General features: G+C 35.6%; 1 protein-coding gene across 1 annotated transcript; it reads left to right on the forward strand.

Annotated features, from left to right (window-relative positions):
* The first annotated feature begins 6,564 nt into the window (after window positions 1–6,564).
* LOC110297136 (taste receptor type 2 member 110) lies at window positions 6,565–7,566 on the forward strand. Its single transcript, XM_021165915.1, has one exon. The coding sequence runs from the start codon at window positions 6,565–6,567 to the stop codon at window positions 7,564–7,566; it is 1,002 nt and encodes a 333-aa protein (XP_021021574.1).
* Window positions 7,567–17,441: the final 9,875 nt, after the last annotated feature.

Below are 17,441 nucleotides of genomic sequence, written 5' to 3' on the forward strand. Positions count from 1 at the left end.
TTCATTTGTCCTGACTTAGGAAAAGAAATGCCTTCACAGTTCTATTTCTTAGCTCTTTGACAGACAAGGTCATTCAGGAAAGGACCTATCTATTTGACCAGTAAGACAAAATATGTCCAAAACAAAACAAGATCTCCACAAGAGACTCCTAGAGCTCATCTGGTGTTTGCCAATTATTTCTGGTCGTGGTGCCTGTTTGCAATGTGGTTGATATACCAAGTGACACTCAATTGGAGAAAACTTATCTTATTTTTACTAATGGGTATCAATTTCATATAGTTTCTTGGACATCATTGGCTCCCAATGTCTATATCCCCATCTCTGTGTTGGGACCCCATTGAGCTGGTAGCTGTGCAAGGCCTCTATGAACTTGTATATGCATCAGTTCTACTATACGTAAAATTCATTTTTTAATTAGCACACAAATAATGGCTTCATTAGGGTGTCCTTTATCTCCTTGAATCCCTTTTGTCAGACTCCATTCTTCCCTAAATAACTCTCCTGTTTTCACATCATATATCCAACTACATTTTCTGATTTAACTTACATACATATAAACTTAAATATAGACAAATTCTATATGAGAGAGAAAATACATGATAATTGCTTTCTTGGATCTGGCTTATTTTGCTCAACATAATCTACAGTTGCACAATTTTCCTGAATGTATGACAATTCTATTATTTTCTGACTACTTAAAAGTGTGTATATTGTCACATTTTTATACATTCAGGCACAAAGAGGCTAGCGTTTTAATAAATGTGAATATGTAAATATATATGTTGTTTTATAATTTAGAGACTTTCAGTTTTATACTGAATGTGTTTTGGCAAAATTGTATGTTTTCTTTCTGGGGTTTCCAGTTTACACCCCACTGACACAAAGTAAAGATTCCTCCTCTTCTTCAGTTTTCAAGAGCATCTACTCTCCTTTGTTTTCATGAAGATAGGAATGCTAATGGGTGAGATAGAATTGAAAAGCAGCTTTAATTTGCATTTCACTGATTCTGAGGATGTTGAATAGTTATTCAAGTATTTATTGACCACCTGTATTTAGCCTATGTGTCCTGTCAATTGTATTATTTGATTGGGGGAACTAAATTCATTTTATAGCTCTTAATGTGTTTGGTTAATCTATTTGATACATAGTAGGCAACAATTTTCCCTCTTCTGAATAAAGTCTATGAACTCTAAAAATTGTTCTATTTATATACATAAACTACTTTACTGTAAACTCATTTGATAAATTTGGAATTATTTAATGCTCTCCTGGAGTCTCTTAAAGAAAGACTTTGCACCTTTCTCTAAGTGATTTATATATTTTTCTCTAAATATTCAAAGGCATTTATGGCTTTTGACATTTTAAGTTGTAGCTAACTAGTTTTATTTCTCTGTGTTTCACTACTCTTATCAATATTACATACTGGAGTGTGGGTTCATTTCTTGGCTGTTTTGTCTTATCCATTTGTCTATACATTTCTTTTTGTCAGTACTGTGCCATTTTTGTTACTGTGGTTGTATAATATAATTTTAGGTCATGTCTTCAGATATGTCTGCACTGCTTTTTGTTAGTGATTGCTCTGACTATTTGTAATTATTTGTGCTTCTCTGTGAATTTTAAAATTGATCTAAAACTGTTTCACCATGTTATTCTACCTATCCCTGAATATGGGAAACAATTTAGTTTTCTAGTGTCTTCTTCACTTACTCTCTTAAAGTACTCCACTGTGCAGTCCTTTTATATAATTGACTTTTATTTTTAATTATTTTAATTTTTGGGAAAGTATTTTATATAAATGGACTTAATTTTTTGCCAACTTTGTTATGGTAATATAGAAGTGCTTTGGTTTTGTGTGCTGAGTTTTCTATCTGCTAACTTTTTTGAAAGTATTTATATGATCTAAGAGTTTCTTGGTGTAGGATTTAGTGGGGATTTTTTTTGCAAGGATTAAACTATCCAGAAATGTAACTAATTCATATTGTTGCATTTTGTTTTAAAATGGCTACTACACTGTTATATCTCTCCGTTTTTAGGTGGAACAATTTTTTTTTTTTACTTGTAATTCCTTTAGGACTTTTATCAGGAAGTTATAAAGGAGTTTGTCAAATACCGTTTCTGTATCTACTGAGACAATTTCATCTATACTTTTAAGCTTGTTTTTGTATTACATTGCATTATTTATTTGAATATATTGGGTCAAGCCTATTCCCTTAACATAAAACAAAATTTGTCCTGGTACATAACCTTCCATAGATATGTGTGTATACATACATGTATACATATATACACATACAGAAACACTCCCTCCCACACACAAGTTATTGTTTTCAAGTTTAGTAGAACTCTACTGAATAAATCAGGACTCAGACCTTATTAGTTGTAGATTTTATAACTAATGCAATACTGTTGTTTTTATGAGTCTGTTTATATTTTTATAACTTAGTGATTAAATTTTGTTAAATTATATGAATCCAGGACTTTATTTTCTTCTATTGATCAATCTTTCTCAATCTGTGGATTGTGACCCTTTTAGGGATTTATCATCTCTTTAACAGTGGTCTCATATCAGATATTTATATTATGATTTACAACAGTAGAAAAATTGCAGTTATGAAAGAGCAATTAAATAATTTTCTGGTTGGGAGTCACCACAACATGAAGGACTTTATTAAAGTGTTGCAATATTAGAAATGTCGAGAACCACTGTTCTAGATTTTTTTCATTTGGGTGGTGTAATGTTTGTACATATTACTCTGGATTTTGATGGAAACTGTTGTGAGTTCGTTCTTGGAAAAGGATTTTGTTATTTTAGGAATATTCTACTTTCTTATAATAGGATGACATTTTATGAACAATCAAACTTGGTGCTGGGTGCTGGGTGGTGAAACTATAAGTGTGTACTTAGCATGCATGAGGATCTGTGTTCAGGATCAGGGATTAAATCACCCAAACACAATTAGAAGACCTGCTAGCTCAAGCAATACAGCCTATATGAAGCAGTGAAGTTTCTTACTTTTCATAGAACCCCATTACAATTGAGAATGAACATCTACTGACAGATGTTAATTAACTCAGAAGCTACATACATAACACCAGAGGTGATGTTTGCCCAGTGAATATACCCAGAGATCATCATCCTGAATAATACAAATTTATGGTTATCTGCATTTATTCTGTATTTCATCTGGTTTTATCATGGTCCACATATGTTAACCCAGTGCAAGTATGATAAAAATTTAACATTGATTCCTTTGATCTCAAGACTGTTGTAACACTCAGTCTTATTCCTTGGAGACTATATTGATTATGTATTACTGGATCCTGGGACTCTGTTTAGAGTCCTGTGGCTCTCAATCCTGCAATTAAAGTAGAACATTTTACAGGCTTGAAGATCTTTAGGTATTGCCTATAATAAGGCTTTGTATTCCACAGATGAGGAACAACAGGTAACTTGGATAGCTGCCAAATTGATACATTTCAATCTTACATCAAGGATCAGGCCAAACACACAAATACATTAGATATATCTTGTGTTGGACAGGAGAATTTTTTTTTGAGGGAGAGGGCCTGATGTTGGGAAACCACCGCTCTGTTTAGTGAACTACAAAGTTTCTTGTGTTCAAATATTTAATTCATGCAAGATCTCATTCTTGCTAGTCCCAGAGCATATGTTTATAAATCTTTTCCTTTGAGCCCTGTTGTCTGTGAAGTCATTATGTATCATTAGATACTTCAGATTAATAAGCCGAGTTATTCTTGTGATGTAATTTTAATGTGTTTGTCAGAAGAACCTTGACACATAGGCAGCAATGAATGAATGAATGAAGCTTACTAGGTTTGTATATGATTCTATTTTTATCTTCAACAGTACAAGTGAAAATTAAAAGCAATATTACTAAAAATCCACACAAAAGAAAACATAACTTTTCGCTTCAATCATACAGATTTTATATAGAACTTGTTTTGAGGTTATATGCAACATTAAATCAATAGACAGAGGATTATAATTTTAAAAACAAAAACAATGTACACAGACACACATAAAATTATCTGTGATTCACTGCATTAATTATGTTTGCCCCCATCAGTATTTAAATCTTATCAAGAATTACACAACTAACATGAAATTAATTGATGACAGCTGATTCTTAATAAAATGGTGGTTCTAAAATGAATAATGACACTGTAGTCCTCAAATACTGTCTTGCTATTTGGCACTTTTGCAAAATAATGGAGGTTTCCCTTATGTGAGATTTTCACACATTCTCATTTTGTGTGAAAAAGACTGTCCTTAAACAGGAGTGGCATTTCAAGTTGATATCTCATTTGTTTCCATGTAGAGTGAAAGGAAACATGGTTGTAGGGCCACAGGCACGTTCCTCAGAGAGGACTGTAGTTAGTTCAGAGAGGACCTTACTTATTTCTGCTCCCATTCTAAAAACTCAGAAAGTTCTACCATCAGCTTCCACTCTACACAATTGGTTCCTATGCTTGTATTTGCATTACTCTTCTCAAAGAATATTCTTATTACTTGGAGGAGATAAGCCAGAAAAACCATTACATACAAATTTATATTAAATACCCATGCAAAACCAGGAGTTACAGCCTGGGTCACAAATCTGATGTGTTATAGAAAGATGTAGAAACTATAAGAAGTAGGAGGAGCTTAGGAGAAGGAAATTGCATCATAAGAGGCATGCCCTGGAAGGGGATATTAGGCTCACAAGCGTTTCCTCTCACTCTATACTTGTTTGCTTCATGGCAGAACCTGTTTTGTTCCACTAATGTTTTGCTATTCTGCCATACCACATACCACAAAACAATGAAGCCAATGGATCATGAGCTGAAACTTCAGGAAAGCTGAACCAGAATTATCATTTTGATAGGTAAATTAATTCAGGTGTTTTCTATACTGAAAAAAAAAAAACTTACAAGGACCATTCCATATCTGTGCTGGTGGTATGTTTGCTTCCAATTTTATCTTTTCCTTAAACATTCTTCATTCTGGCCTGATTTATATCTTCTGATTGTAGTGTACTTGTCAAATTTTAAATTATATAGGACTGACAATCTTTGCATAGTGTGCATTTCAGGGGCCTATAATGAATATAGAGTTTTATAAAATACTCCAAGTTTCCCTACCATATATGATAATTATGATACTTGCTTTTCTGTTTATGGTAGCATGTAATATATTATCTTCTTTACTTTAATAACCTCTTAAATAGGATGACTGTAACCATGCATTTTACTTCCCATCTTGTTCAGGCTTTGTATCATACTTCATGTGTTTTGGTGCCCAAAGTGATAGTTACAGAGAAGATATTAGTAGTAGGGAAGGAAAGATAGATAGAAAGCTACAGGTTTGTGCTGCTAATAAAGGCATCAGCATATGGACAGGAAGAGGTAAGACTGAGGAAGATTCTTCCTGTGCAGAACTCATTTCTCTTAAATACAGCTCTAAGGCCTATGCAAAATACTTCATTCCTTTACGTGAAGCAATATTTTGAAAACACTTAATACTGTGCAGTGCTAAATTGGAATTCTGATTATAACAATGTCAAAGACTGTGAGGGAAGCTGTGCCTTGGAAAAACAGGTTTGTAGTCCTACCTAACTATAAGGATAAGATGGGAGACTCACAAGTTCAAGGGTTGTATGGACTATAGAGTGACTTTAAGGCAAGACTAAGCATTTCAGTGAGACTTTCTCACAACGTGAAGTAAAAAAGATTGCTAGTTATATGACTTGTCAGGTAGAACACTTGCAAGACAGCAGTAAGTTTCTAAATTTAGTTATTCATTTTGTAATAAATAAAACAAAATACAGGAAATTGTCATGTTACTAAGCATGATCTAGATATATGAAAATTAGTGGGAAATTTTATTGGAATGAAAATATAAGAGGGACAATTTCCCATAAAAGGGATGTTTCTGCATGTGTGTCTTGTGCATATATAAATGATTGCCCATATGGAATTTTATAAATTAAAATGACTAGTTTAATTTTTGTGACATGAACATAGCAGCAGTGATCTTCAAAAAGTTTTTTAGATATTCAAATACTATGTAGGGAGATTTTTGATCAATGTATACAAAGACTGATATATCTGTGTGTTTATAATAAGCAGTTTCATTAATTTGCTTAACTAATGTACATATAAATCATTACCAAAGGAAGTACCATATTCCTTGTGTTTTCATATTGCTCAGAAACAATGTTGTGTGACTAAAATTTGCAGATAGGCAAAAGGTAAACATATTGTATATAAATATATCTTTTTTTATAGGTTAGTGCATAAGAATTCAACATCTTATTCAACTTCAGAAAACTGGATATTAGACACAGTGTCTGGATGAAGCAGAGTTGATCTCTTTGGGAAAAAAGGCCAAGTAGTCATAAAGAATTTATGAAACAATTCCTGGGATTGTTTATATTTGTTAAAACTAATTTATATGTTTGTTAGTCAGTAATGTATAAATGGGATTTTAAAGCACGATTATCTTGAATTTTTAACAACTATTATGTAGTGCTTAAATGTAGCAGAAACATTAAAAATTGAAGCATGTTCTCACAGACAATAAGCACCAATGATATTTTTACTTTTACAGTAATATTATTTGTGGAATTAGTAATAGGAATTTTAGGAAATGGATTCATAGCACTAGTGAATATCATGGACTGGACCAAGAGAAGAAGGATTTCTTCAGCTGATCAGATTCTCACTGCTTTGGCCCTTACCAGATTTCTTTATGTGTGGTTTATGATCATTTGTATATTGTTACTCATGCTGTGCCCACATTTGCTTACAAGATCAGAAATAGTAACATCAATTGGTATTATTTGGATAGTGAATAACCATTTCAGTGTTTGGCTTGCCACATGCCTCGGTGTCTTTTATTTTCTGAAGATAGCCAATTTTTCTAACTCTTTGTTTCTTTACCTAAAGTGGAGAGTTAAAAAAGTGGTTTTAATGATAATACAGGTATCAATGATTTTCTTGATTTTAAACCTGTTATCTCTAAACATGTATGATCAGTTCTCGATTGATGTTTATGAAGGAAATACATCTTATAATTTAGGGAATTCAACCCAGTTTCCCACAATTTTCTTATTCATCAATTCATCCAAAGTTTTCTTAATCACCATCTCATCCCATGTTTTCTTACCCATCAACTCCCTGTTCATGCTCATACCCTTCACAGTGTCCCTGGTAGCCTTTCTCATGCTCATCTTCTCACTGTGGAAGCATCACAAAAAGATGCAGGTCAATGCCAAACCACCTAGAGATGCCAGCACCATGGCCCACATTAAAGCCTTGCAAACAGGGTTCTCCTTCCTGCTGCTGTATGCAATATACTTACTTTTTATTGTCATAGGAATGTTGAGCCTTAGGTTGATAGGAGGAAAATTAATACTTTTATTTGACCACATTTCTGGAATAGGTTTTCCTATAAGCCACTCATTTGTGCTGATTCTGGGAAATAGTAAGCTGAGACAAGCCAGTCTTTCAGTGCTGCCTTGTCTGAGGTGCCGATCCAAAGATATGGCCACCATGGGTCCATAAAAAACTTCAGAGGTCATTGGGAAACATTTTGAGATCTTATAGGGGAAAAAAAAATGTGGGGCTTCAACGATGGTAGGAGTAATATAGAGAAGGATAGGAGGAGAATAAGAGACTAACATTATATATGTGATCTCAGAGGAAATGGGAGAAGGGGAGATTTTTGGGAAATAAAGAGGTACATACAGGAGTAGGAGGGGTTAGATAGGTAACATAATAATAAGAATGGAGTTATTCTATGCTAAGAAAATCTATAGTGCATTTGATTCACGGATGTTCAAGAGACTCCTGAAACATTCATCCTATTGCTGTTGATATTGCTTAATTACTAGTGGTGAAATTTAAATCCCCATTTCTGATGATACCATGTATTATAGGAATAGGAACTTCAGGGTTGGAACCGACCTGTCAGTTTTCTCCCTGAAGACTAGTTTTCATAGTATCATAAGACAATCTGCAAGGTTCCAAAAGACAAAGGCAACAGATAGTTCTATCCCAATATGACACCAGTGAACCACATCAATGTCCAACAACCACCACTGCATAGTAGCCCTTTGTGTCCAATAGTGCCACCCATATCCTGTTCATAACCAATTTTTCTGCAATTGGACCGAAGAGTCTTTCAACAAGAAGAATACCATGCATAGTACAGTAAACTTAGCTAACCACTCACTTGCTAACTGAGTGGAATCATGGTTATTGGAGGAGAATCTACAATCAATTTACTAAATCAGCATAATCCCTGACAAAAAGTATATGAACATTTGTCAATATACTCACAAATATATATAACATTCATCTATCATCAGGAAAACAAATCCTCAAGACAGATGAGGATGACTACAGAAAACCACAACCAAACAAAATGCAAAGTTTTGAAATCCATTCCAAATGAGTACGTCTATAAAGTACTCCAGCACCTACGACTCAGAGAAGACTATAGGAGCAGAACAGAAAGACTGTAAATGATCAAGCACTTTGCTTTTAAGTTAGGGTTTTTTGTTTCTTTGGGTTTTTTTTTTGTTTGTTTTGTTTTGTTTGTATTTTTCTTCTAGAGACAGGATTTCTCTATATAGCCCTGGCTGTCCTGGAACTCACTTTGTAGACCAGGCTGTCCTCAAACTCAGAAATCTGCCTGCCTCTGCCTCCTGAGTGCTGGGATTAAAGGTTAGGTCTTTTAGTAACACCAGAAGCTATATCTTTAAAGACTCACCTGTATGACCACCCAAATGTCAGCTGAACAAGGGGGACCCCAATAAACATGTCAAAATGGAGTAGGAAAGCATACAAAGCATCAAATATATAGAAAGAACTACAAGCCTGATTAAAGTGAGGAGCAGGACAGAAAGTCTTTGTCAGGGAAAAGTACACCAATTGGAATTCCAGTGCCCAGTGGTCATTTCTGAGTATACACAAACAAGTATTATTATATGGCCATGTGTGTGTGTGTATACACATTATATGGGTTTATACATGAATATGTATAATATATGGATATACATATATATTTATATATGTATATTATTTGCACACACACACACACACAAATATATACATGCATTCAATAAAAGCCAATGAAAAAAGAGGCCATAATTTTGAAGAGATTGTAGAAGAGTATATGCAAGGTCTTGGATGGATGAAAAAGAATGTAGAAATTTTGCAATTAAAATACAATCTCAAAACTAAAACAAATCAACCAGAGTACATTCAATAATATTGAAAATCATCATATATTCTGAGTCTGTAACATCTAATATTAGTCAGTTATAGGGAAAAATTCAGTTGAAATTTTCATTGTATATAATTGTGACACAAAAATGTAATAAAATATTTTTATTAAATATTATCTGATAAGTGTAGTCTTCTAATATATTTGTATTATGACTTTTCTGCATAAATAAAAATTATATACTAATATTTAGAATAAGAAATTACAAAATTCATTATACTTTTAGCATATACAATTGTGTACTGTTATATTAAGATACTCAATACAGAAATCTGATGAGCCAGGTTCAGTTCAAGTCTTCCAGAATTTATGTTTTCCTTATCCCAGATCCCTTTTTCCTAAATCCTTGAGTATTACTTCTAGGCCATGAACTATTCTTATGAAAGATCCCATTGGAAATTGCAATTAACTAAGTGATTGCTATGTTAACTTCCAACCAGGCAAATCCTGACTTCCACAAGGTTTCATGTTACCTTAATCATTCTTCCTAGATCCTTATTTTGAACATTGTTTCTAAGTCAAAATGAAACAGTTTTACAGATGAACTGATATATAGTTCTTTAAGAGATTTAACATAAACAGGTCTTATGCTTTGTTGTACTCGCAGGGCTGAATTATCTGAAAACTATTTTATAAAATGGTGCTATGTTTAAATATGGCAAAAATAAATGAGCTGTTGTCAGACTCCATGAAGTCTTGGTCCAGAACTAGTTACCTAAATTGGACTGAACCAAGTTTTCTTTTTTTCTCATCCAGATCATTTTACCTGATTGCAATAAAGCTTGTATAAACCTCCTACAGTTTGTGACTACTTTAATTAAATAACTAATATGTATAATTTAGGTGAACTTGAGTATACCATTAACAAAGCTATCAAAGAAATACTCAGAAATATTAAAAGTGCTTGAAAAGCTGAAGTAAGAAAAATATTTTTAATTATAGATGACATCCTTGAAACATACCTTAGTTTCTGAAGATTATGAGGCAATAAAATTTTAATATATTTGGTACAATTGTGTGTGTGTACATGTGTACACACATACACATACACACATAGGTAGGCACACATTTATTAACTTATGAAAATGTTACACATAGGTATTACTTTTCAAGGTTATATTGTAAGTAATATTTATTTCCTCGTTCTTTCCTAGAAATTTGTTTAATAAGAGTATTTTAGTTTCTTTATAGATAAGTTATTATGTGGAACTCAATGAGTGTTCAGTGGTGATGGCTAAGGATATAATAAAGGTTCATTAATCTTTTTATACACTCTGTGTATAACTTATCTATTGAGTTCTAAAATTTTACTAACAAAACAAAATTCTGGAAAGATTAAATAAGAAATGAAGTTGCAAACATCGAAATAGGATATTTCTTTATTTGCGTGCTAGAAAACAAGAATGTAATTTCAATCCAGAAACAGATCTGAAGAGTTTACTAGGCTATGGCATACATAAATATACATCAGATATTTGTAATGTTGCTGTTTTATAAACACATGATTGAATTCATGCATTATCACACTGCAAAACCATCAGCTTTGTATGGGATTGGAAGGAAAGAGGAATCCACTATACATCCTTCAATGAAGGATACACACACTATTTTCAGAATAATAAAGTAATGACAGGAGACTTTATGGCCAGTGTTTGTTTTTCTTTCTTTTCTAATTTTATTGCCAGATAAAATGAAGATACTAGAAAGGAAAATACTCGTTATAAAGGTGAGACAGTGTTCCATAGGAAATTCTGCCAGTGTCTTTATAACACCAATGAACTTCAATTGCATCATGAGAAGAAAGTTCTCAGGCAATCAAATTATAATTGCTTTTGCAATCTCTAGAATTTGTTTGCTCTGTGTCATATTAGTGAATTGACACTAAAGGTATTTAGTGTAGATATATAATGGAGAAGTAGGGTTCATTGGTCATGTTGAATGGGGGTAGGGGGTAAACAACCACATAAGCACCTGGCTTGCCACCACACTTAATGTTTTTTTTTTTTGTTGGTGTTTTTTTATTTTTTTGTTTGTTTGTTTTTTGTTTCTTTTCTTTTCTTTTTCTTTTTCTTTTTTTTTTTTTTTGCTTAAATTGAGAGTTTTTGCAACCTTAAATTTCTTCACTTAATTTTTTTTTTTTTTTTTTTTTTGAGAATCTTCTTCTTATGATAGATACTCTATGGGACTTTGCTGTTTCTGGTTACTAATTTTCGTGGTAGTGAATATAAATGTGATTGTGTAAGGGAGTGATGATAAAGAAAACTTGACGTGGAAGACCAAATGGAAGTAAATTGTAAACCTTTCCAGTGTAACTCTATTCGTGCTAAAACAAACAAACAAACAAACAAACAAACAAATAAAAGCACTATTTCCATTCTTTTTGCTGACCATCAGGGCTTCAGTTCTGTTCCCTCACTCAATACCAGATCAGGTTCAACCTCAGGAATGAGGAGGTATGGGGGACCCTCCAAAATGCATCAGAGCTCTGGGAGCCAAGACAGCAGGAAGAGGGAAGTTATAGAGCCCAACTCCAGCAGGAAGACAGGACATCAAGTGAGGATGGGGTTGCCATCCCACAGTCATAACTCTGACCCATATTTTTTCCTGTTGAAGGAAATACAAGGATTGAAATGGAGAGCAGCCTGAGGAAAAGAAGGTCCAGTGACAGGCCCAAAGTGGGATCCAGCTCAAGGGGAGGTCCCAAGACCTGACACTTTTAATGAGGCTATGGAGAACTCACATAAAGGTACCTATCATGACTGCCCTCCAAAAGACGCAACAAGCAGCTGAAAGAGTCAGAGGCAGATATTTGTATGCAACCAATGGAGAGAAGCAGCTGACCCCTGTTGTTGAATTAGGGAAAGCTTAAAGAAGCCGAGGAGAAGGGTGACCCTGTAGGAGGGCTAACAGCCTCAATTAATCTGGACCCAAGAGATTTGTCAGTGGACCACCAAACAACAGCATACACCAGCTGATATGAGGCCCCCAACACACATACAGTAGAGGATTGCCAGGTCTGTGTTCATTTAGAGATATTGCACATAACCCTCAAGAGACTGGAGGCCCCAGGGAGTTTAGAAGTCAGGTGGGGTGGGGAATGGGGACATCCATGTGGAGACAGGGGAATGGGGAGGAGGTATGGGTTGTGGAATATTTGGAGCATGAATTGGGTGGGGGGAAAGAATAAAACATGGAGTATAAAAAATAAATTAATTAAAAATAACAAAGCGCCCTTCCCGTTCGACCAGCACAGGGGTAGCTAGGGTGCAGAGTCAGCTGACACCCGCCAGCTACTCACAACACCAGCCATGGGATCTTAAGACTTCAGGTGATCCGGCCGCCCTCCCAGCCAGAGGACAGGTCGCCGCCCAGCCTGTGAGTGACTTTGCCTCAGGATCAGCTGAAGCCATCTTGGTTCCGGGACTCCACTGAACTTAGTCTGCACAGGTGAGAGTGTGCAGCACAGAAGCTGGCAGCTTCTGGGACAGGCAGGAGCCACAGAGCTACTGAGGCAGCACCCTTTTCAGGCCCCAGACATCTGGCAACCTTCCTGGCCAGAGGACAGGTGTCCACCCTGCCCGAGAGGCTTTTGCCTCTAGATTGGCAGTAGCCATCTTGGTTCCAGGACTCCACAGAACATAGTCTGCACAGGTGAGAGTGTGCACCACACAAGATGACAGCTTCGGTGACCCGCCAAAGCAACACAGCTTCTGGGAAAGGTCCTGTTTTGGGCCTTCATCTTCCGCCAGGAGGAGGTCCAAACACCAGATATCTGTGCACCTTCCCTGTAAGAGGAGAGCTTGTCTGCACAGAGTGCTCAGACCACTGAAACTCAGAGGAGAGAGCCTGTCACCCAGGTCTGCTGGTAGAGGCTAGCAGAATCACCAGAAGAAAAATCTCTAAATAGACAACTATAACAACTAATTCCTAAGATTACCAGATGGCGAAAGATAAAAGTAATAATCTTACTAACAGAAACCAAGACCACTCACCATCATCAGAACCCAGCACTCCCACTTCGCCCAGTCCAGGGCACCCCAACACACCGGAAAAGCTAGACCCGGATCTAAAAGCATATCTCATGATGATGGTAGAGGACATCAAGAAGGACTTTAATAACACACTTAAATAAATACAGGAGAGCACTGCTAAACAGGTAGAAGACATTAAAGAGGAAGCACAAAAATCCCTTAAAGAATTGCAGGAGAACACTGCTAAACAGGTAGCAGACATTAAAGAGGAAGCACAAAAATCCCTTAAAGAATTGCAGGAAAACCAGACCAAACAGGTGATGGAATTGAATAAAACCATCCAAGACCTAAAGAGGGAAGTAGACACAATAAAGAAAACCCATATTGAGGCAATGCTAGAGATAGAAACGCTAGGAAAGAAATCCGGAACCATAGATGCGAGCATCAGCAACAGAATACAAGAGATGGAAGAGAGAATCTCAGGTGCAGAAGACTCCATAGAGAACATCGGCACAACAATCAAAGAAAATCCAAAATCCAAAAAGATCCTAACTCAAAACATCCAGGAAATACAGGACACAATGAGAAGACCAAACCTACAGATAATAGGAGTAGATGAGAATGAAGATTTTCAACTCAAAGGACCGGCAAATATTTTCAACAAAATTATAGAAGAAAACTTCCCAAACCTAAAGAAAGAGATGCCTATGAACATACAAGAAGCATACAGAACCCCAAATAGACTGGACCAGAAAAGAAATTCCTCCCAATACATAATAATCAGAACAACAAATGCACTAAATAAAGATAGAATACTAAAAGCAGTAAGGGAAAAAGGTCAAGTAACATACAAAGGCCAGCCTATCAGAATTACACCAGATTTTTCACCAGAGACTATGAAAGCCAGAAGGGCCTGGACAGATATTATACAGAAAATAAGAGAACACAAATTCCAGCCCAGGCTACTATACCCAGCCAAACTCTCAATTACCATAGATGGAGAAACCAAAGTATACCACGACAAAACCAAATTCACACATTATATTTCCACGAATCCAGCCCTTCAAAGGATAATAACAGAAAAAAAAATACAAGGATGGAAACCACATCATAGAAAAAGCAAGAAGGTAATCCCTCAACAAACCTAAAAGAAGACAGCCACAAAAACAGAATGCCAACTCTAACAAAAAAATAAAAGGAAGCAACAATTACTTTTCCTTAATATCTCTTAATATCAGTGGACTCAACTCCCTAATAAAAAGACATAGACTAACAGACTGGCTACTCAAACATGACCCAACATTTTGCTGCTTACAGGAAACTCATCTCAGAGAAAAAGATAGACACTACCTCAGAATGAAAGGCTAGAAAAAAATTTCCAAGCAAATGGTAGGAAGAAACAAGCTGGAGTAGCCATCCTAACATCTAATAAAATCGACTTCCAACCCAAATTCATCAAAAAAGACAAGGAAGGGCACTTCATACTCATCAAAGGTAAAATCCTCCAAGAGGACCTATCAATTCTGAATAGATAAGCTCCAAATACAAGGGCAGCCACATTCATTAAAGATACTTTAGTAAAGCTCAAAACACACATTGCACCTCACACAATAATAGTGGGAGACTTCAACACACTACTTTCACCAATGGACAGATTATGGAAGCAGAAATTAAACAGGGACACAGTGAAACTAACAGAGGTTATGAAACAAATGGATCTGACAGATATCTACAAAACATTTTATCCTAAAACAAAAGGATATACCTTCTTCTCAGCACCTTATGGTACCTTCTGCAAAATTGACCACATAATTGGTCACAAAACAAGCCTCAACATGTACAAAAATATTGAAATTGTCCCATGCATCCTATCAGATCACCATGGACTAAGGCTTATCTTTAATAACAAAATAAATAATAGAAAGCCAACACACACGTGGAAAATAACAACACTCTTCTCAATGATACCTTGGTCAAGGAAGGAATAAAGAAAGAAATAAAGGGCTTTTTGGAGTTTAATGAAAATGAAGCCAAAACATACCCAAATTTATGGGACACAATGAAAGCATTTCTAAGAGGAAAACTCATAGCTCTGAGTGCCTCCAAAAAGAAACTAGAGAGAGCACACATTAGCAGCTTGACAACACACCTAAAAGCTCTAGAACAAAAGGAAGCAAATTCACCCAAGAGGAGTAGAGGGCAGGATATAATCAAACACAGAGGTGAAAATAACCAAGTGGAAACAAGAAGAACTATTCAAAGAATCAACCAATCGAGGAGCTGGTTCTTTGAGAAAAACAACAAGACAGATAAACCCTTAGCCAGACTCACTAGAGGGCCCAGGGAAAGTATTCTAATTAACAAAATCAGAAATGAAAAGGGAGACATAACAACAGATCCTGAAAAAAATCCAAAACACCATCAGATCCTTCTACAAAAGGCTATACTCAACAAAACTGGAGAACCTGGATGAAATGGACAAGTTTCTAGAGAGATACCAGGTACCAAAGTTAAATCAAGATCAGGTTAATGATCTAAACAGTCCCATATCCCCTAAAGAAGTAGAAGCAGTCATTAATAGTCTCCCAACCAAAAAAAGCCCAGGACCAGATGGGTTAAGTGCAGAGTTCTATCAGACCTTCAAAGAAGATCTAATCCCAGTTCTTCACTAACTATTCCACAAAATAGAAACAGAAGGTACTCTACCCAACTCATTCTATGAAGCCACAATTACTCTGATACCTAAACCACAAAAAGACCCAACAAAGATAGAGAACTTCAGACCAATTTCCCTTATGAATATCGATGCAAAAATCCTCAATAAAGTTCTCGCTAACAGAATACAAGAACACATCAAAACAATCATCCATCCTGACCAAGTAGGTTTCATCCCAGGGATGCAAGGATGGTTCAATATAAGGAAATCCGTCAACGTAATCCAGTATATAAACAAACTCAAAGACAAAAACCACATAATCATCTCATTAGATGCTGAGAAAGCCTTTGACAAAATCAAGCACCCATTCATGATAAAAGTCTTGGAAAGATCAGAAATTCAAGGCCCATACCTAACCATGATAAAAGCAATAAACAGCAAACCAATAGCCAACATCAAAGTAAATGGTGAGAAGCTGGAAAAAAATCCCACTAAAATCTGGGACTAGACAAGGCTGTCCACTCTCTCCCTATCTATTCAACATTGTACTTGAAGTCCTAGCCAGAGCAATTAGACAACAAAAGGAGATCAAGGGGATACAAATTGGAAAAGAAAAAGTCAAAATATCACTCTTTGAAGATGATATGATAGTATATATAAGTGACCCTAAAAATTCCACAAGAGAATTCCTAAGCCTGATAAACAGCTTCAATGAAGTAGCTGGATATAAAATTAACTCAAGCAAGTCAATGGCCTTTCTGTACACAAAGGATAAACAGACTGAGAAAGAAATTAGGGAAACAACACCCTTCTCAATAGCCACAAACAATATAAAATACCTTGGCGTGACTCTAACTAAGGAAGTGAAAGATCTGTATGAAAAGAACTTCAAGTCTCTGAAGAAAGAAATTAAAAAAGATCTCAGAAGATGGAAAGATCTCCCATGCTCATGGATTGGAAGGATCAACATTGTAAAAATGACTATCTTGCCAAAAGCAGTCTACAGATTCAATGCAATCCCCATCAAAATTCCAACTCAATTCTTCAACGAATTAGAAGGGGCAACTTGCAAATTCATCTGGAACAACAAAAAACCTAGGATAGCAAAATCTCTTCTCAAGGATAAAAGAACCTCTGGTGGAATCACCATGCCTGACCTAAAGCTGTACTACAGAGCAATTGTGAAAAAAACTGCATGGTACTGGTATAACGACAGACAAGTAGACCAATGGAACAGAATTGAAGACCCTGAGATGAACCCACACACCTATGGTCACTTGATCTTTGACAAGGGAGCAAAAACCATCCAGTGGAAAAAAGACAGCATTTTCAACAAATGGTGCTGGCACAACTGGCAGTTATCATGTAGAAGAAAGCCAATTGATCCATTCCTATCTCCTTGTACTAAGGTCAAATCTATGTGGATTAAGGAACTCCACATAAAACCAGAGACACTGAAACTTATAGAGGAGAAAGTAGGGAAAACCCTCGAAGATATGGTTACAGGGGAATAATTCCTGAA

This window comes from Mus caroli, unplaced genomic scaffold (genome assembly GCF_978045245.1).
Source record: "Mus caroli unplaced genomic scaffold, Mus_caroli_1 scaffold_7, whole genome shotgun sequence".
In the NCBI taxonomy this organism is placed as follows: domain Eukaryota; kingdom Metazoa; phylum Chordata; class Mammalia; order Rodentia; family Muridae; genus Mus; species Mus caroli.

Excerpts from the sequence above, each read along its gene's own strand:
- LOC110297136 (XM_021165915.1), top strand. The coding sequence starts at position 6,565 with ATGTTCTCACAGACAATAAGCACCAATGATATTTTTACTTTTACAGTA.